This window comes from Drosophila yakuba, chromosome X, assembly GCF_016746365.2.
Source record: "Drosophila yakuba strain Tai18E2 chromosome X, Prin_Dyak_Tai18E2_2.1, whole genome shotgun sequence".
Taxonomy (NCBI): Eukaryota; Metazoa; Arthropoda; class Insecta; order Diptera; family Drosophilidae; genus Drosophila; species Drosophila yakuba.
This window is the reverse complement of record NC_052526.2, coordinates 2,122,247-2,142,747: the sequence shown is the minus strand read 5'-3', so window position 1 is coordinate 2,142,747 and position 20,501 is coordinate 2,122,247. Positions and strand designations below refer to the sequence as shown.

At 43.2% G+C, this 20,501-nt stretch overlaps 1 protein-coding gene across 13 annotated transcripts in view; it reads left to right on the top strand.

Moving 5' to 3' along the window:
• The window catches only part of LOC6523998 (voltage-dependent T-type calcium channel subunit alpha-1G), an 81,724-nt gene that overhangs the window by 40,289 nt on the left and 20,934 nt on the right, over nt 1-20,501 (top strand). For 6 of the 13 annotated variants that reach the window (XM_039371872.2, XM_039371891.2, XM_039371874.2 and 3 more), the window contains exons 5-16: nt 5,567-5,678; nt 7,005-7,236; nt 7,299-7,473; nt 9,481-9,519; nt 11,394-11,420; nt 12,809-12,930; nt 13,178-13,332; nt 14,552-14,644; nt 16,618-16,859; nt 18,378-18,975; nt 19,258-19,281; nt 20,090-20,431. In XM_039371872.2, coding sequence (XP_039227806.1) covers nt 5,567-5,678; nt 7,005-7,236; nt 7,299-7,473; nt 9,481-9,519; nt 11,394-11,420; nt 12,809-12,930; nt 13,178-13,332; nt 14,552-14,644; nt 16,618-16,859; nt 18,378-18,975; nt 19,258-19,281; nt 20,090-20,431 — 2,161 coding nt within the window. The remainder of the gene's footprint in view (nt 1-5,566; nt 5,679-7,004; nt 7,237-7,298; nt 7,474-9,480; nt 9,520-11,393; nt 11,421-12,808; nt 12,931-13,177; nt 13,333-14,551; nt 14,645-16,617; nt 16,860-18,377; nt 18,976-19,257; nt 19,282-20,089; nt 20,432-20,501) is intronic. The other 7 variants (XM_043206890.1, XM_043206892.1, XM_039371875.2 and 4 more) reach the window with 6 other exon arrangements.

Sequence of the window (20,501 nt, the reverse complement as noted above, 5' to 3'; positions counted from 1 at the left end):
CCATGGGTGTGTGTGTGGAAGTGTCCTTGTCACACATTTCACAGGATGTGCGTTGTGAGCCTATTGATTTTTCTCTTCTCTTTCCACCCTTCTGCTTCTCGCTTTCCTCTTCACTTTTTGTTGTATTTTTCATGTTTGTTTTTTAATTCGCCTAAGGATACTCGATTCGGTGCAGGATGTGAATTTTTAACAGGTGCATTCTTGGCAGGGATTAATCTACTGCAAGTTTATAATGTCGAGGTTATAGATTGCTTAATATTCAAAAAATGTCTATATATGTAATTATTATATATTTACTGGGTATCTCAAATTCGATCTACTCGACAATTTCTCTGTATTTTTTTTGTAGCTGTCTGTTGCAAAATTCATGCTACAATGTCAGCAGTTGCAAAAGGTATTGCGTGTGTTTGTGTGTGTGAGTTCGCTGGGCATAAATAATAAATATCTGAATGGGCATCGTCATTGAGAGACGGAACCAGTGGATATATGTCCCCCAGTCCCAGTTGCCAGATCCTTCCGCTGCCGCCTTGTTGTTTTTATATTTGCCGCATCCCCCCATCCGTTTTCTGGGGTGCTGGATAATGTGCGCCAATCAGTGGGATGTGGGATACGGTGGAGGCGTAGGCGAATGGAAGAAGTTGACAACCCTGGCGATTCGATGTTGTTTATCTGCCAGTGCCAGTGGCAGTGGCACACCTCCTGCTCCTGCTTCTGCTCCTGCTCCTGCTTCTGCTCCTGCTGCTTCCTCAAGTGGCATGTGGCACATGTGCATGAAAAATCGCTTTGCATACTTCTTGGCGCGCACTTCACATTTCACTTGGAGCGAAATTAAAATTGACTGACGTGGATATTTATTTATGCCCGTGGTTCTGGTTCTGGATCTGAGTAAATTATAATAATTGAGTTTCGAACGTCAAGTCGCTTCTCCGTTGACATCGCGAAGTGGAGTGGAGTGGAGTGGAGTGGAGTGGAGTGGAGCGGAGTGTCATTATTTTTAGCCCAAAAGCCGCGATGATGGCTGCGATTTAGCCACTTGATGTGCCACATCCAGACCACACCACTTCACTTCACTCCACTTCACTTCCGTACCATGGAAAATCCCTTTTCTTTGTGGCACAAGTATGTAATCGCTCTCTCGATACTTGCCACTTAATTGTTAGCCATAAATTTTGATTTGCCCCATTGTTCGCGCTTTTCAAGCCTCGCCCCGCCATTGTATTGTTTTCTATATCTTGCTGACATTTTATGGATTTTATTGTCAAAGTTTACGAGGGGATTGCCAATGCCTCCCCCAGCGCCAATTATTATATAGAAAGTGTGGTTGGAATTGAGTGGAAGTGTAAGCTGGGAGCCAAAGTGATTTTGTGGCTGGGCTGCGGTGCAACTTCGCCCTGGTTGCATTTCAATTTGGTATGAGAAGCAATCAAACTGCTTTGGCTAAACTAATTTAAGTTCAACTTGCTTGTGCTGCTACCCAAACTTCCACATCCACTTCCGTTTCCGCTTCCGCTGGCGACGCTCGTCTCGACCGTGTCTTTGGTGACCCAGACTTGACTTGGGCTGCAGCTGAGGTCAGCGGTGCCATTTGCCAAAAAGTTAAAGCCGCCGCAGCGTCGCCAGCTGGCCTTGCGTATCAATATCGGATGGCATAGTACGTACGCTCCTTTTTCTGTTTTTCGTTTCGTGTCCATCGATAGAGCCACACTCTGCCAAACTGTAGAATATTAATCGGTTCACTTAAAAAATGTTCGAGAATAACCTAATTACAACCAAATGATGCATTGCATGGTCACAGAAGTTCACTTTGAACAGGTTGCCTTTTATATGTGTTTTTATGCTTTGATGCATTATCATAACATGAAAGCCTTGAGATATTTCTCTCTGTGAGCTTTTGCAGCATGCGGTCGTCTTTGCAACTTTTCCACCCAAATTAGCAATGCAACTTTTAGACTCATATGGGATGATGCATTTTCGGGCAGTTTCCTGCAAAGTTGTCTCCTTCATTTTATGGCGCTTTTAGCGTGAAATGTGCCCGCCACGTGCTACATATATATGTATATATATTTTATATATAGATATGTCTCTGTGTGTGTGTGTGTGTGTATATGGAGCGCAGGAGCGGGGAGGCCAAACCAGAGGCACCAACACCAGCTGGCTGCATTCCTGTGCGGTGGCCATTAGGAGCACACACGGCTGTTCGGACGCGCAGGCATCATTAGCATGGAATGCGGGGTGGTGCGGGGCGGGGTAGGACTCGCTCCTTGGATAATGTGAAGTCGCTGCGACGCCCATAACTAATTATGACAGAGGGCCAAGAGTGCGGTGTGGATTTCCTTTTGGCCGATGCCCATTGGCCTCGCTGACTAGCTGACCAGCTGACCGCCACTGAGTACGTGCACTGTATTCATTACACAAATGCGCCTCGTCCCGTCAGGAAGGAGAGCGAGGAGGGGCGAGAGTCCTTGTTGTGGGACGGATAACAGGTCGTCGTGCTTCTGTGTGGGAATTGTTAATTTCCGCCGTTGCCCAATGCCTTTAAAAGCAGGACTATCAAATAATCACAGTGCTGCAAATGTGACCCTTTTGTGCTACTGCTAAAAGCTGTTCAAGTTAAGTTTAAGTATCCAGTATATATAAAGTACTTACGTTTTCGTAGCAACTACCCACCCACTTGATGTTAGAAATCTCGATACAGATGAGTAGTCAATTAAATGGCCCTCTGATGTCATAAAAGCAATTAAATTGATCGGCTTCCATTGAGGCAAACTTGTTCCTTGTCGAAGCCAATTTATCTCAAGTTTTTCATTTTTACTTTTGGCATTTTCGTTTTTCCAAATGTTTGTTGTTTTCTTTTTTTTTTGTATGTTTCGTTTGCCTCATTCGGGCTTTGGTTATTCTTTATTCGTTATTCGCCATTCAGTATTCGGTATTCAGTATTCAGCACTCTCCGTTCTTCAGCGCCCGTCCCACAATTTGGCATGTTCAGTCATCTTATTCGGCTTTTGCTTTCGGGGCTCTCGTTTTTGTTTGTGGCTCTTTTAATTTGTTGCGATTTCTGCACGCTTGCATGCGTCCCCATTCCCCATTCCATTCCCCTGCCACCCAGCGACCCGACCTGTTACGCCCTCTTAATGGCAACGCCCCCTTTCCGCTGGCCGACTTTACGCTCGACTTAATTTGTTTACTGTTGGTTTGGGGGCCATCGCTGTTGCCAAATCAAAAATAATGCGCGCATACCCGGGGACCCAACCTTTCCCACTTTCCCGCTTTCCACGCATTTTACGTGCCACCCACTCACACCCCTGACTAGGGATGAATATCAAAAGGTCGAAAGAATATCAACGGCATAGTTGGGATAGTATGGGATAGTATCTTTTATCATATCGGAACATCATTCATTTTTTTTTATTTTAAAAATTATAGCTTTTATATGGCACTTTCTTTTGATTCCAGGGCGCTTTAACCCCGAACCTTGCAATTGAATTTAACACCAGAGAGTGGACATTAAATAACGCTATTTTATTTGTCATAAAAAACGCTCAACTTGATATAATATTTATATGTTTATATATCAGTGCTGTATTTCTGTATTTTCTCGCATCCCTATACGTGCTCCTTTGAAGGCAAGTTGAAAGAAATGAATGCGCCAGGGTCGATGCTGCTGCTACTGCTGTCGCATATTTGTGCTGCTGCAGTATTTATCCAGGCGGAGAGTGGGCGTGTTCCCTGGGAGACGCCGCCTTCCCCCATCCCCCGTTCCGCCTTTCGTTTTTTTTTTTTTTTTTGTTTTTGTTGGCCTGGTCGCGGCCTTTTGTGCCGTCTGGCCTGTTCACATTTGTTTTTATGACACGGCCGCGGTCCCAAACCGAACCGAACTGAGCTCAGCTGAACTGAACTGAACTGAAGTGAATCCGAAAGCAAGCCCATCCGATCCGATTCCCTGACCCTCGACCGGCATATGCTTCAATCTCCTCTCGCCTCCTAATGAATTGCCCTTTTTGTGGCAACTTTTCGTCCTCTTACCGCCACCCAGGGATATTTTGTTTTCATTTTTTTTCCATTTCTTTACGTTACATTTCGGTTTGGCAGTGGTGTTTCACTGTTGGCCAGCGGATTGTGCGCCACGTTTTATCTTTAATTGTGCGTTAATAGCGTAAATATTTTTGCCATTTTGCGCGTGTGCTCTCGATCCTTAATTGCTCTGGCGAAAGAATGAGTCCTTGGCGCTCATTTGGCCATGCATTAAGCCGGCTCGAAATTTCCCCCTTTTCCCCACCCCCTTTTGCCAACTTGCTTGCCAACTTGGCCTTGTGCGAGTGTTTGTGTTTTCCAGTTTTTCCGTTTCTTCTTTTTTTTTCGCCTGAGGCCCGAAAACCAAAGTGCAGCTGCGAGGCTTTTAGGCGACAAGTGGCAAAAAGGACGTTGTGATGTTGGATGGCATGGGGGAAAAAATTCTGTCGGCAAAGCAGTCGATTGAATTCCATTTGATGAAAGATCCAAAAAAAAAGTGGACCCCTAAAAGCGCATTACTTGCACTTGTAAATTGTTTAAGTATTGTTATATTTTCTAGATTTATAAAAGTTTAAAGAAACCCGCAATTAAGAATGGAATTGCGCTACGTGTTATATTTCTAGGCTTCCACTTTGCACTTGCCAAGAATTTTAAACTCTGACAAAACTTCGTTTGAGTGATTAAATTACAAAGAATTTTACACACGCACACGTACGTATTACTTCTTGCCTTACGGCTTTCAAACTTAGCCCATTGTGGGCTCATCAAAACCCAAAAATATTTGCTTATCCTAGTCTTGTTTTTTTTTTGTCTAAAAATGCAACCATCTTGAAAAATTCGAGCAGAGCCACACTGCGTATGTGCAATAAACTGTGGTATTTGCATGCATTAACTGCTCAAGTGATGAGTATTTAAGCAGAGGCCGCACTGCGTATGAGTGTTCAACTTGAAGTGAGGAGAAAACATATAAAACCAGTAATTTACAATGTTACATTCAGCTGAGTAGTTGCCTGCTTGGCCAAACGCATTTAGATCAAGTGTTATGAGCTGACTGCCAACTGTCATCAATTTGCTGCATTTGCTGGCTGGGAATGGGAATGGGAATAGGATTGGGAACGGGAATGGGAATCCAGAAACCAAGAGCCCCAAGCCTCCAGCCCCACAAAACCAAAACCGAGAGCATACCTAACGAGACCGACAAACGACAACCGCAGGGGGCGGAGGGGGGAAAGTGTGGGCGGTGTGGGTTGCGGGTGGCTGGTTGGTTGGCTGGCTGGCTGGCAGGCAAGTTGACAAGCACTTGAGTGCGCATTAGAGGCAACTGCAAGTTGTTATCCACCACGCCCCCTTGCGTCTTTGTCTCCGCCCCGCTTCTTCTTGCCCGCTTCTTTCGCTCGACTTGTTTCGCCTTCAATCAACGCACAAAAGTAGGCAACGACTACAACGACTAGGAAAATTGCTCTATTTTTTCCCTTTGACCTCGTCCTTGTTTGCCATTCCCTTGGATTTGCCCTTAACTTAGATACGGACTCGTCTCCATTTTGGCCACCTTCACATGGTTCGAGCGCGTCTCCATCCTGGTCATCCTGCTCAACTGCATCACACTCGGCATGTATCAGCCCTGCGTGGACGACGCCTGTGTCACGAACCGCTGCAAGATCCTTCAGGTGAGTAAGCGCACTAGAACTAGCCATTAGATAATAACTTAGTTAAATACATATGATAACTAATTTGATTTGATAGCGCCAGCAAAATGTGGCATGTAAATATTTAAGTATGAGCAGCATAAAAGGTATGAGTGCAATACCATTTCAGTACATTCATTTCTGCCTGGGTGGCATATTTTTAATTGACATAATTATGGATCCATCCCGGGGGCTTAAGGTTAATTTGATAGGAAAAATGATGTGAAAAATGTGGTGAAGGACTCCAATTGTTGGGCTGGGTCTGCTTTCTTCGCTGGATATCCTTGCTCCCCAGGTGGGCCTGTCAGCATCGGTGTCACATTAAATGCCATTTATTTAAGCAATTTTTTGGCTCACTTCCTGGCGCTGCCACACTGATGACACCCCAAACGAGGCACTTCGGCTCATTAGGCGGCACCACCGCAGATTTTCTTCTTTATTTTTTTTTGTATTTTTTGTGCTTTTGCGGAGAGTGAAGTGGGTGGAGTGGCAGTGGGAGTGCTGTGCAGTGGAGTGTTCAGTGGGGCAATTACAGACAGAGCATAGAGAGAATCGCCGGGCTCAAGGTGCGAAAATGTTTGTAAATGATATGTAAGTCGGGCGACAGTTTCGGCGGCAGCCAAGTGTAAAGTAACAGGACAGCCGGGGCCAGGACCTCCCGAAAAGCAGGGCACCACCAACACCAGTCACGACAGGATACTGGCAAGGACAAGGATGAGTTTCTTGCGGAGATGGCGATGGCAAAAGAGGTGGCAGGAAGGACGAGACAAGACAAGAGAAGGCATCGCCAAATTGGCACACAGCACAAAGTCAAAATGACAACGACAGCCGCAGTCGCAGTCAGTGACATAAGTGGGCGTTACTGCCGCCCATTCTGCCACCCTTATCCCAGCTAAACATGTATATACACATATATATATATATATATCCAGACCATCCCCCAAAGAACACAAATTACTTGACACAAGACGGTGCACAAGAAAAAGATGACGACGATGATGATGATGCCGCCAAGGCAAACTCATTTCGATGTGCATGTGTGTGACGCCTGACGTGTCCTTGCCACCCCCGTCCTACACACCCACACTCACACCCCCTAACCCCTAAGCAGGGTTTGCTAATTTTAATTTGATCAACTGTCGTTAGTTCGTTAGGTTTAGGTCATTAATCGAATGGGATTTGCGGTGCGAAAAAGTTGCCAGAGCTCCAAAAAGCGGGTCAAATTAAAGAGCGAACACGAAGCTAATAAGATCGTAGCTAGATAATGTATTCATTTATAAACACTTAATGCAACTCCCTCCCTTTCAGATCTTCGATGACATCATCTTCGCCTTCTTTGCCCTGGAAATGACCATCAAAATGGTGGCCATGGGCATTTGTGGCAAGAACACCTATCTGGCGGACTCGTGGAACCGGCTGGACTTCTTCATCGTTCTGGCGGGTCTGCTGGAGTACGTGATGCATGTGGAGAACCTCAATCTGACTGCCATCCGGACGATTCGAGTGCTACGCCCCCTGCGGGCCATCAATCGAATACCCAGTAAGTGTGCAGATGGTAGCTCATATAGTGACTCCAAAAATGTGACACCCAATCCTTTGCAGGTATGCGAATCCTTGTGATGCTTTTGCTGGACACGCTGCCAATGCTGGGAAATGTCCTGCTGCTTTGCTTCTTTGTGTTCTTCATTTTCGGCATTATTGGAGTCCAGCTGTGGGAGGGTATTCTCCGGCAGCGGTGCAGTCTGATGCGAACCGAAGGCATGGTCTATCCCCTCACGTAAGTACAAAGTTGGAGCGAATGCCAAGCGCTCGATTCGAGAATGAAAAAAGAAAACTTGGTCGTATGGGACATATAGGCCTCTGTCTGCCGGCGCCTCCGGGTCTCATACATAATCGTACATATCTAGGCATTTAACATACATATTGTACATATTGATATATATTTATATATATTCCCGTATCGTGTATTCCGATTTGAACTTTTGTTGCCTTTAGTGCTTTGGTTTTGGTTTTTGGCTTTGTATTTTTTACTCCGCGTCATCTAAACCTAAATCGAGTCCAGACTTTAAACCGAGTCCTTCACAACTGCCTGGCTGCTGCTTTCCCAATCCTCCCGCTGTTTGGCTTTTTTGGTTCCATGGCTTAGCCTTTGGTTTTTGTTTAGCCTTAGCATTAGCCATAGGATACAGGATACAGGACACTATACAACCATACAAGCACATTTCACTCACACAAACGACGCTATAAATGCTTTAAACAAAAAATAGTTGAGATCCCGCTGTAGCTGCATCAGAGTCCGATGAATTTGCATATGAAATCCAAAAGGCCTGATGAAGACCGTTCTGCACACTTGGGCCTAATTCCCTTCTTTGGTCCTTGGGCCAGTTGTGGCAGCAAAAAACAGCCGTCTTGTGGTCCTGACAGCATGAAGAAACTGAAAAAAGGACCGCACAGTGGTGTAAATCCTATCAGAATTCGCAGTTATTAAACAAAAGTAAAAAATCCATGGATGGATAAAAGAAACTAGTAGGCATCTTGCAATTATATTTAGATTTTTAATTTAAAGAAATTTGTCAAAGTCCGCTTATCCGAATTTTTCGATCCTTTTTGAGGGGTGAGAGCCACAGTGCTCTCCAGTCGGCAACTGACAAAAGATTTTAAACTTGGCCAAAACAATCATTTATCATTGGCATTGTGTTTGCGTCTGTGTTTGTGTCACGGCGGCTTTATAGCGTCACACGCAGAACTGAAAGGACACGCGTGCTCTTTCACCCTCACACACACACATACACTGACACACACGTACAAAACAGAAGGACTCACCCATACATAGACAGCGCAGCCCTTTAAAGTAGACAACGAAATTTTTGGGTCGCTGCGCGGATTGTCCAAGAAGATTCAGTTTTTTGGCGGCTTTGTTTTCCCGGTTTCCTTGTTTCCTTGTTTACTGTTTGTTGTTTGCTTTTGCATGCCCAGCTGTACAAATTGTTTGTTTGTACACACGATTATTTGTTGTTCGGAAAATAAATTTATTTTTGCGGCTGACTTTTGCTTTGCATAATTATCGTGCAACTGGCAATTTGCAGTCGAGCGCATTTCAACATGATTTGTTTTGGCAAGTCTGCGAAATTGAATTCAATAGTAAGGTAGACATATTTTCCAGCTTTATAAACCAGGTTCCTGCCCCATTCAATTTTGATGATGGTACTTCTATTACGGCTTACCCTTTTTGGTTTGAAATCATTTTGATTTGGTTTTTGGGCCTTTCGTCATGAACAAACTTTATTCGCACGGGCAGGAATTGTACCATACAATCAACATATCTGTGATATTGTGAGCCTCCGAAGTCATGCTGTATATACATCCACACCCACACCCATACATACTCACAACAGACACAACACACACCCTCACACGCACACTCACAACAAAAGACAAGCCTGTGAGAATGGCAAACAGAGTATAGATATATATATGCATATATGTTCTTTTCCAGTTTTTCGTTTCTTCGATTTGTTGCTAAGTGTGACAAAAATCAAAAAAAAAAATATCAAAAAAAAAAAAATGAAACCAAAACAGAACAAGAGAACAAAAATATATCCTGATTGGCAGCCAAGCAAATCAAAAATCCAAAATCTGACCTCCACTTATCTCTTTATGTTTCGAGTTTTACGTTTTTTCCCGTAGAAGCAAACCAAACAAAAATAAATATCAAATACCAACAAAAGCAGATAATATGAAACAAAAACAAAAATCATACCGGGAACAAATTTTTTGTTTACAGGGTTCCTGAAGTGTACAGAGTTCGAGTCCGTGTTAACTCGTAAGATAAAATGATTTATTCCCCTCTTAACTTAACCCACACACAGACACACTTCCACACGAACACACTCCCACACGAACACACAGTTACACACACTATTAAACCAAAGAAAGACCCCCACGTGGACACAAAAAACAGATTCTAATAGCCGTCTACTAGCTAGTCTACAACTAGATTCTGTCTATAAATACTGATATCAATGTAACTCTTCACCACTGACTTTAAATACCTCTAGCCTTCCTCTAACTATGTCTGCCTTCACCTGCTAAGTGCTTAGACCTTTGACCTTTATCCCTAATCCCTTTGTACCTTGATCAGTGGATACTACTCTACCAAAAGCTCGATATCTTAATGTTTTATACCCCTAACTTTGTGAAGCGCGTTGGCCACTGTATCCAGCTTCTTGCTCTTATAACATATTTAATGGAATATTAAATTCCTTCAATCGTATGCGATATATGCAATGTAATCATCTATACTTTTTCAATTTCTGGGTATAAACTGGGTTAATTCAGTGGCCACGACGTTTCTATTGGATAGAAAAGGCATCAATACTTCACTGTCCAAGTACTTTCGACCATACTCTCCCACACACACACACCCACACACTCTACTCTATTTACCCCCACGTTCACACACACGTTCGATAGTCGACACACCTTATTAGTAGATGTGCATATCTATATACTTGTATTAGTTAAATATTTGGCCATACGATAATACGAAATACGACTTCTTTTAACTCTAACGTTTAACAAGCTAACTCTCTATCTGTATCTTTCTCTTTGTATAAGTAATATTTGAAGATTAATGAATATATATACATATATATACGAAATACCAAGCTATACTAAATATCAACTAAATTAAACTAAACTAGACTACCACTAAGCATCCTGCTGTTTCCTCCGCCCAAAAAAGAAAACACTATATGTATTCACTATTTTGCCCACCCCACACAACTGTACCAAAAGCAAAAGCCCCTAGTTAACCCATTTGAGGCCACATTTTATTTCCCACCTAGTCTAACCCCTTTTCCAGTTACCATAAATATTTTTAGCCTAGACTTGATGTACGTTTGATTTTGTGTTTAGAGTTGTTGATGTGGCACCACTTGAACCTGATCTCAACTGCTAACTAAACCACACACACTTCTTTATGAGTATAGATATATATATATACATATATATATATGTACATATATAGAATCGGGGTCAGACGCCCCATCCGCAACCCCCCTTTCAACCGTTTTGTTTGTGTTGCATTTGCCAAATTTTGGGTTTCATTTTGCAATTTTCTGCTTTTGTTTTCATCATTGTTTGAGGTTCTACACACAAATATATGACATGTTTTGGAAGCCCCCGAAAAAGAGAGGCAAAGAAAGCACACATACAACCAAAATAACAAGCATACCAATTAGCAACAACATACTCTCAACGGAGATCCTTTCATTCCGTGAAAATCCATTTGAATTAAATTTTAACCAAATTTTTTTTTGCACCTTTAATGCAATAAAAAAATATAAAAACAATACGAAAAAAAGTTACAAACATTCCCGATACAAAAAAATCATAGGTATTTTAAAGTCGGGCCTTCTAAACGTGCACAGCTCTGTATTTTTTTAAGTTTTTTGTTCACCAAGCTAAACAACATTTTGGGGTCCACAAACACACACACACTGAAAATACAGTAAAGTGGAGCACAGTGCAGTACAATATTTAGTAGAGTAGAGCGAAACACACACACACACACGTACAGCAGCACACAGGCACACTTGCCCCGCACTCACACGCACACAAACACACACACACACTGTCACGCTGCTGTGTGCGCCTATATATGTGTATCTCTTGTAAGCTGAACTCTTTTTACAGGAAAAATCATCAGTTTCTATTGCAAAGGTATTTAAAGCTGCCCCTGCTTCTTCATTTGCCCCTCTCGTTTTCGCTCTTTCCTATTCACACACTCTCGCGCAAATCAAGTACAACAATTACACATATGTACACACACAAATGCATATACATAAGCTCCATAAAGTTTTGCATACGTTGAAGCGTGCGAATTGTTGCGAATTGTGCAAAGAAATGGTAGGAAAAAAAAATAAACAGAAAAATGCTAGCGGGAATATTTTAAAATTCACTTGCGATGCCGCTCGCCCCTCGTCCTCGAATGTCATTGCCGTGCTTGCACGTGCATATTAAACACATTTTATTGTCACACGCACACGACAACACCCTGGAACCCAGACAAGCGCACACACCACACACACACACAGACACTTTACGGTTGACACTTGGTTGAGGCAGACATTTTTTGAAGTCGCGAGTTTCCGGCGCGTCGGCCATTTTGTGGCAACATTGCGCGTTTAATTTAAATTGCTTTGGCGTTTTCATTTCCTTTTTTACGAGTGTGTAGTCCTCTTCCTTTTTTGCTAACTTCTACCCCCCCTTCCAGCTGTCTTATTTTGCTCTCCACCTCCTCATTCCTTTTGTGCTTCTTGCTTTTTAGTTGGCGCTTTGTGGCTCGCTTATATCTCACTTTCCCACTTGCGGTACAGTTGTGTCTTTCTGTACTTATTTATGCTCAGTGTCAGCAGCTTTTACTATGACTCACTCCTTCCCGCTTACTCGCTCTGTGGCTAAATTCAGATCTCTCCGTGTGTGGGGAGCCCACCAATAGCTTCTTGCTACTTCCACTCGCTCTCGCTACTTGCCTTAGATTCACTATTGCTTCTTGATCTTGATACTCGCTCTCGCTACTCGCTATCGCTCACGCTCTATCTGTTATTATCTTGCATTGGTCAACCGTGACTCACTCTGATCAGTTCTGTTTAGCTGTTTTCATTTGCCTCACGTATATTGGAATTGGCATCTATATCACTATAATTAGTTGAATGTTTTCGCGGATGAACCGTGAAACTCAGCACAAATCAAAATTGAACTTATGGTATCATTCAGTTGCTTTATTTTTGTACATCTCTCTACGTAAATCTCGATGTATATGTTTACGATACGCATTGAACACACAGATTACTTATATGGAACTACGATTACGGATTACGATTATTAATTGTTCTCTTTGTGCTCTCTCTTTATCTTTCTCTCACTCTCACTCCTTCCTTATCTCTCTATATGTCTCAATCTCTATATATATAAATATATCTCTCTGTCTGTGGTGTGAACTTCTGTTTCGTACACTTTGTTTCTTTGTGTGCTGGATGTTCTTCCGATCTAAACTGACAATCGCATCCCATGACTCTCCTAATTCTCTGTACACATCGCACCCCTAGCCTGTCGCAGTACTACGAGTTCTCCAAAGATCAGGACTATATCTGCTCCACGCCCAACGATTCGGGGATGCATCTGTGCGGGAACTTTCCGCCCTATCGCATTGGTTCGCTGGTCTGTAATGGTAAGTCTCACCCAATCCGCACACCCATCCCTATTACCAGCGTCAACGTCAATTACATTAACTTTAAAGCTAAATGAAGTGCAAATTGCGCTGTAATCAAATTTGATGACATTTTTAATTGCCCTCCCGCTGTCGCTTAATGACAGCCGGAGCCACCGAAGCAATCACAATTACAAACAATACACTTTCCGCCCGCCCCATCGTCCCATCGTCTCATGCTAACATCTCTTCATCCCACAATCCGCAGAAGAGGCCAAGCTGTTCGACTTCAATGAGCCGACGAACACGTCCTGCGTCAATTGGAACCAGTACTATACCACCTGCAAGCAGAGCGGCGAGAATCCCTTCCAGGGCACGATATCCTTCGACAACATCGGCATGGCCTGGGTGGCCATATTCCTGGTGAGTAAAATCCCCGTCCCTGCACTGTGAAATAATTACAAGTTTTAAGTATTTTACCATGTTTTGAAAAAAAAAAATTAGATTAGTACTTGACTTTTGTCAAACACTAGCAATGCTACTTGCTTGTTCGTTGTGTATCCAATTAGTGTTCAACTTTGTTCAACATACAGCAACAGGCGAGTAGCAGCGATAGAAACAACAAAATATTGTATGCTAATTCGAGGTCAACTTCTTCCACGAGTAAAACTGCCAGCTTTCACTAAACTAACAAAACAAACGCCAGCAATTTGCATGCCCCTCCGAACGGGAATCGGGGTGATAGTGATATCCAAAGTGATAGTGATAGGGATGCTGATGTCGAAACTGATGCCGTAACTGATGCCAAAACTGATGCCAAAACTGATGAATAGCAACCCTAACTCGATCCACTTGTAAAGCACTCGTCCTCGGGGGCGGGCCTTAATTGATATGCCAATTACATGGCGCACACCGCAAGCCAATCCATTGATATGCAGGTCAAATGATGTAATTAAGCCCAAATCAAGTGCACATTAGGCCATGAAACCAATAGCGGGTTATACGCGGCGGTTTTGGCGGCAGCGGCGTCTGTATTTGATGCCCTCAGGGAGTTAAATCTGAATGGAATTTTAGCGCATTTGTTAAGGACCTTGATACAAATGGTTATCATTATTATTATTATTGTTTTCGTAATACAAATTCGTAATACATGAGCTGGATAAATGGCCGAGGCAAATTTAGTTCAATCAATAGCTTATTTACAAATTATTAAAAATATAGAAAAGTAGCAAGGTCCCTGCTCGGGCGCCAGCGACAACACAGTAAGCGTACCATTTATCATAAATAATATTGAGTTTTAGTTCATTCTCTGTAACTTTATAATGGGTTTAAGATCAGGTAGTAAATGGATAATTTCTTTCTCGTATTTCATCGCTTAAAGCCGCACATTACGCATACGTGACGTGGCCCCGACCAAAACGCCATCCTAATTGCTCTGCCCACAGCCCTTTCCCCTACCCCTTCCCCTTCCCCTTGCCATTTCATTTTGGCCAACAATGGCGGGGCGTGAACAATAAAACACCAGCCATCTGCCCCGACATTATGCCTCGTTCCTTCTTGCTTTTTTCGCTGCAAACTCGTACATTTATATATCTGCAGAGAGCGCACGCTAATTACGGTGAAATATTTGTTGGATTTGCAGGTCATCTCGCTGGAGGGCTGGACGGACATAATGTATTACGTGCAGGATGCGCACAGCTTTTGGGATTGGATATACTTTGTGCTGCTGATTGTGGTGAGTATTTTACTCTTATTTTGGCGGGGGTTGGGATTTCAGGAGGGCTCAGTGGGTTAGCGGGTCAGGGGTCAGAGGCCATGGTGTCTGGCAACCTGCCGCTTTGATCACGAATTGAATATTTAATTTGCAGAAGACTTAAAGGGACTCCAACTAATTGAGCTGAAGTTGCGCAGGGATCATGGTTTTGTTTTTTTTTGGGGCTTAGGACGGCGGCAATGGTAGGCCGAAAGTATGGCAAAGCAATTTGGCAATGCAAATAAGTAAATTACTTTTAAACTATGACCACACACGCACAACAGATCCTGTGCCCAGGTAGGCAACCGAGGCAACAGTGCGGAAAGTTTGTCTACGAAAAATGCTATGAATTTCATGAAGCTGAATTTGTGTTGTAAGGCAGACAGCAGGCACCCTGAACCTGTTCTCTTTCCTCTTCCTCCGCCGTTTTCCATTTTCCATTTCCATTTGCCACTTTCACATTTTGCCAACCGGCGACTGTCCACTTTCGCCAGTGCCATCTTCGAGTGGACTCCAGTCTGTTGTGCTGTCATTTGCATGGCAGGATTTGTGCTCAGGTGTCCTTGGACTAATTAAAAGCCTTTATGGCTCACAGACACTCACACAAGTGGACGCAGTCACAGGCACACATACAGGCACAGATACAGATACAGGTACAAATGCGGACACACATGAGGAAATTTCATTATTTATGTTTAAAGTTTGCTTCACCTTTCTCTCTCTTGCTCACTCTACCTCTCTCCCTTTCTCTCTCTCCTTCTCCTTCTCCTTCTCTTGCTGTCTCTGTCTCTGTCGCTGTTCATTTCGTGTGCAAAATGATTTTGCTCTTGTTGCCAACAACTTTTGGTATGCAAATAGTTTCCAGTTTCCCCCAAAACTCACTCACTCACTCAGTTGCCTCCATTTGCTATTGGGCGTTCGGCATGGAAGGAAATTGCTTATTTATGTTTTATGCATTTTCTGCCAAGCTCACGAGTTCCAAATTAGAAGCGCTTTCTTTGTTTTTGAAATATGTTTTCAATTTAAACTTTGCCAACGTGTCGATTTTCAGTCCTCGGCTAAAGTACTATTTACTAGTTTACTAAAAATTACGTTCTTGCTAAAATATATCTATAAATGTATCTACACTAAGCTGCAACTTGGCCATAAATAATCTAAGCTTGTAAAGTGCTTTTATCATTCCTTGAAAAATGAACTCAACATTTTGAACTTAACAACTGGGTCAAAATAAGTCGTAATATAAAAATAGACACTGTTTTCAGATTCTTTGCATAAATGATAATAATTATATAACTGAATTTTCAACGCAGTTGGGAAAAAATATTCCAATTGTAATTTTTAAAGTCATCTCAAGAACACCAACTGAACATAAACTATTCAAGTTGAAAATTGGTATTTAAAACTTCTACCATTTCTACCGCTTTCCTGACAGCTAAAGGCTACCCTATTACTGATGACAACTTAAAACTAAAGTTTCAAACTTCGTTTGCTCTACTCTACTCTAGCTAAGTTTTACAATAATTCGAAAGCTAGGCTTAACGTGTTAGGGCAGACAGGCGTTGGTATCTGAAGTTTTAGCGATTCAAAGTTTTGAGATCACCATCTTGGTGCCTTGCAAACCCACGATGACCACCAGGTGGCGTCTACCGATCCCCCAGCTAATTGAATTTAAGCGGCTGGCCAAAAAGGTCCTTCCAAAGGACCCGTTTGCTGTGTGTGCGGGTGGATAAACAAAGGCTGGGGAAAACTTATGGCTTGCACTTGTCGCTGGCAGCAATGAAAGCGAAAACTTTTAAACGGAAATGCGAAAAGTTTTTTTTCAGCATCAACAAAGCGCCAACTGCTGGCCAGAGCCCATTTCGGATAACCTTTTATTGCACATTTAAGGAGGTCTTTCGATTTGTTGCAAATGTATACCGATTGATGGGGTTTCTTTCTTTTTGGAATCTTTATAGATTGGTTCGTTCTTCATGATCAACCTGTGCCTAGTCGTCATCGCCACGCAATTCTCGGAGACCAAGAAGCGCGAGATGGAGCGGATGCGACAGGAGCGAGCCCGGTACACCTCCACTTCGACCCTGGCCAGCAGCACAAATAACTCGGAACCGGCCACCTGCTATGCGGAGATCGTCAAATATATCGCCCATCTGTGGCGGCGCTTCAAGAGACGAATGTTAAAGAAGTACAGATTATATAAGTATGCTGCTTGTACCTTTTGATTTCATTCAATTATACCTTACGTTCGTTATTTTAGTTTCCGGTTTCCGTTCCGTTCCCTTCCCCTGCCCATCACTCTCTCTTTCTCTCTAACTCTCTCACTCTCTCGCTCTCTCTCAGTATCCCAGTCTGTGACTGTCTCTGTGTATGATTTTTCTGATACCTCGAGCGCGAAACAGAAGGGAAAAGATTAAGAAAGCTGTAGGCTTTAGTCACTTCAAAACTTGATTGATTACTAACCCATTAAAGCGAGTAATTAGCACACTAATCTCTCGGCAAAAGCTCAGCTCGCGCTGACAGGAGAACTCGAGCCACGAACAAGGACTCTGCAACCATCGCCAGTGATTTTCTCAAAAAATGCCCAAGTCTTTTGGGCACCTCTTTTCCACAAAGTGCTTTAATTTATTTGAGTTTATTTTCTTGAAACGCATTAATTAAATAACTGTTTTGGTTTCAAGCAAAATCTCCCAGGTTTTAAAAACCTTTTTTCTTCTTTTGTCTTTTATGTTACGTTTGGTCGTTTCAATTGTTTATTGAGACTGCCCCAAGTCTACTAGTTTTTTTTATAAATTTATATTTTTCCTTTAAGTCTTAGTTAGAGTGCTTTGCAATTTGATTATGCATAGATATCGCTTAGTAAATTGAATTAGCAGCGAGTCTAGTGGCCAGGGCATGAATGTGTGTAAACAAAAGTTTTAAGCTAGAAGAGTTGTAGCTATTTGAAAGTGCATCCATATTGCGTCCCCCCATATGCACAAAAAAGTAAGGAATTTCCTCTTAAATCCGCTACGTTAAACCGCTCATTGTTAAACAAATCAGGATTTCATGGCAGAATCAGGCAGATCTTTGATCCTTCCATGAAGGAAATGTATTTGTAATGGTGACCTCCTTTTGTTGACCCATCTCTGTAACCGCAATCGCATCCGTACATGTGCCCCACACTAGATTGCCGCTCACACAATGATGCCACATTTAGAACAGAGTACAGAGTACAGAATAACGAGTTAAGCGAATGACACTGAATCCGCAGAATGGGACTCGTGTTAATTTGGATCATTTGCATTTTTGTACTGTCGTTGTCCTTAGTTCATTTGATTGAATTATGTAATTGCGATTGTTGTCTGTCTAACAGCACACACACACATACACATACACATACACATGAGACATGGCACTGACACTAATGAGAGTGCACTTGCAAATGGAAACCCCAACTGAATCACCCCAAAAACCATCTGACCCACCTCTTTAATCGATGCACGTGCAATGCAACCACCCACATCTCCGTGCCACCCGACCCACCCGAACCAACCAACCCAACAACCTACCCACCTGAATCGACCCCAAAAACATAGAACACGATGTTTTGTGTACATACATGAGTGTGTGAACCCCGCGTACTGTCTATCCAACTTGTCGCTAATCGAATTGTTATTTCACCCACTCTGTCACCCCGCCACCCAATCAATGAACCACCGAACCACTGGAACACCACCAGGTATCAGCGACAGCAGCGCAAGGAGGGCCTACTGCCCAATGCCGACAATTTGACCTTCTCGCCGTCGCGGATCAAGTGCCATCATCCCAAGTGCCCCAAGTACAGTAATCGCAAGCCGTCCAGTATTCAGGATCAGATGATTACCGTCATGGTGCCGCTTAATTCGGCTAGCAATAACAACAATAACAACAACAGCACCAGTAGCAACCACAACGGCAGTGGCAACCACACTGCTGCCGGCGGTGGCAACAACAGCAACAACAACAACAACGCCGCCAGTTGCACCACAGTGGCGCTGGTCAATGGGATAAATGGTAGTGCCGCAAGTGTGACGATGTCCTCGGCCCACCACCAGCAACATCAATTGCTGCAACAGCAACAGCAGCAACATCAAAACCAACAACAGTTGCAGCAGCAGCAGCACTCCTCCTCCGACAACACGGAGCAATCGCTGGCCCCAGACGGATTGCCGCGAAGTTCCTCGCTGAAAAAGTCCACCGCTCATCATCATCAGCTGAAGCCGGAGGGCAGCACCGCTGAGCAGAAGACCATATTGCTGAAGCTGCCGCAGCAAATGATTGATTCCGAGCAGCTGATTGTAAGTATGGTTACCTTTACAACAACGTTCAGCTCGATTCACAATAAATAGAACACCCAAAATCGATTCGAACCGAAAAACAGTAAAGATAAACAGCAACAGAAACAGAAACAGAATAAATATATGTATATATATATTTCCAAATTCCCGAATCAAAAATCTAAATGGCCAGCGAACAAAAACAGACAGCATCTCAAACAGCAGCAACCACAAACGAATAATTATTATAATAATAATTAATAATCTTTCATATTTGTTATAAACCTTGCTAATTCTCAAAAGCTGCAGTTGGGAAATTTGGGCAAGGTACTGAACGATAAATAAGTAAAATAATATGTTTAAATTGCCAGCATAATTTATAAAAGAGCGCAGCGCAACTTCGGTCAGCACCGAACACTGAATGTCCTACCGCCGAGAGTACAATACAAAAAAAGGCGCTCATATGTACGTGACCTTTGGCATGGACATTCAGCCAGCGAACGAGTCGAGTATCAACAAATATGCTTTTCACGTAAAAACCAATGGACAAAAACACAAATTGTAGATATAAACGATATGTTTGCATATTAAGTGCAGTTGAAATAGCTTTTTTGTTTCTGTGTCTATAAGCACACAGCGAATTGATTGTCCCATTGATAAATCTGTAGCCCATTGTTCCAGCCCATTGTCCCGTCGAAATGCCCATTAATTATTTATATCATTTCGTTTTGTTTGCGTATGTAAATGCCGTTTGTAAGCAGAGACAATAACCCGACCCGTATATACTCGTACGTCCATATGTCGCCCATTAAAGCTGTAATAAATGTTGGGTGGAATGGAGTCGCAAAAAAGGGCAAAGGTTAAAGTGTGCAATGTGCACAGGGAATTGTATTGTTGCCAAAATTAAGTTTCGCTGTAAAACTTGTAAATAAAAACACTGAAGGTGCAACCATATTAATTGATTTCCGTGCAAGCACTGTGAAAACCTTGTATATACTATTTGCTAGTACTTAGTCATAGATCCAGTTGAGCGTTATCTTCCATTTCATTCCCCCTAAAAAAACCCCAAAAAAGAATCCCGTGCAGTGTTTGTACCGTCTAATAACTTTGATTTCGAACCGCCGCCCACTCGCAGAGTCATCCGTGCACCTCGGGCTTCCTAAGTCCACCCACCTCGGCCAGCCGGCGACCATCGGTGATGTTCAACGAGTACGTGCTGCTCCACACGCCGCCCGCCCTCAACGCAGATCCCGCAACGGGTGGCACCACCACAACGGCGGCCCCCACAGTTGCCACAGTTGCTGGCACGGTGGCGGCCGCAGCAGCAGCGGCAACCGGATCCGGCGGTAGCAATAACAGTCACCAGAACGGCGGTGCAAGTGGCGGAGCTGGAACTGGAACTGGGGGAACCAATGAGAAAAGCAACATCTTCTCGACGGAAAAGATGACCCAAGCTGGCGATGGCAGCATCTGGCAGGTAAGCAGTGTCATAATTATGGCAGTCAAGTGGCGACCGAAGAGGAATTTATATGTTATATGTTCCTCTT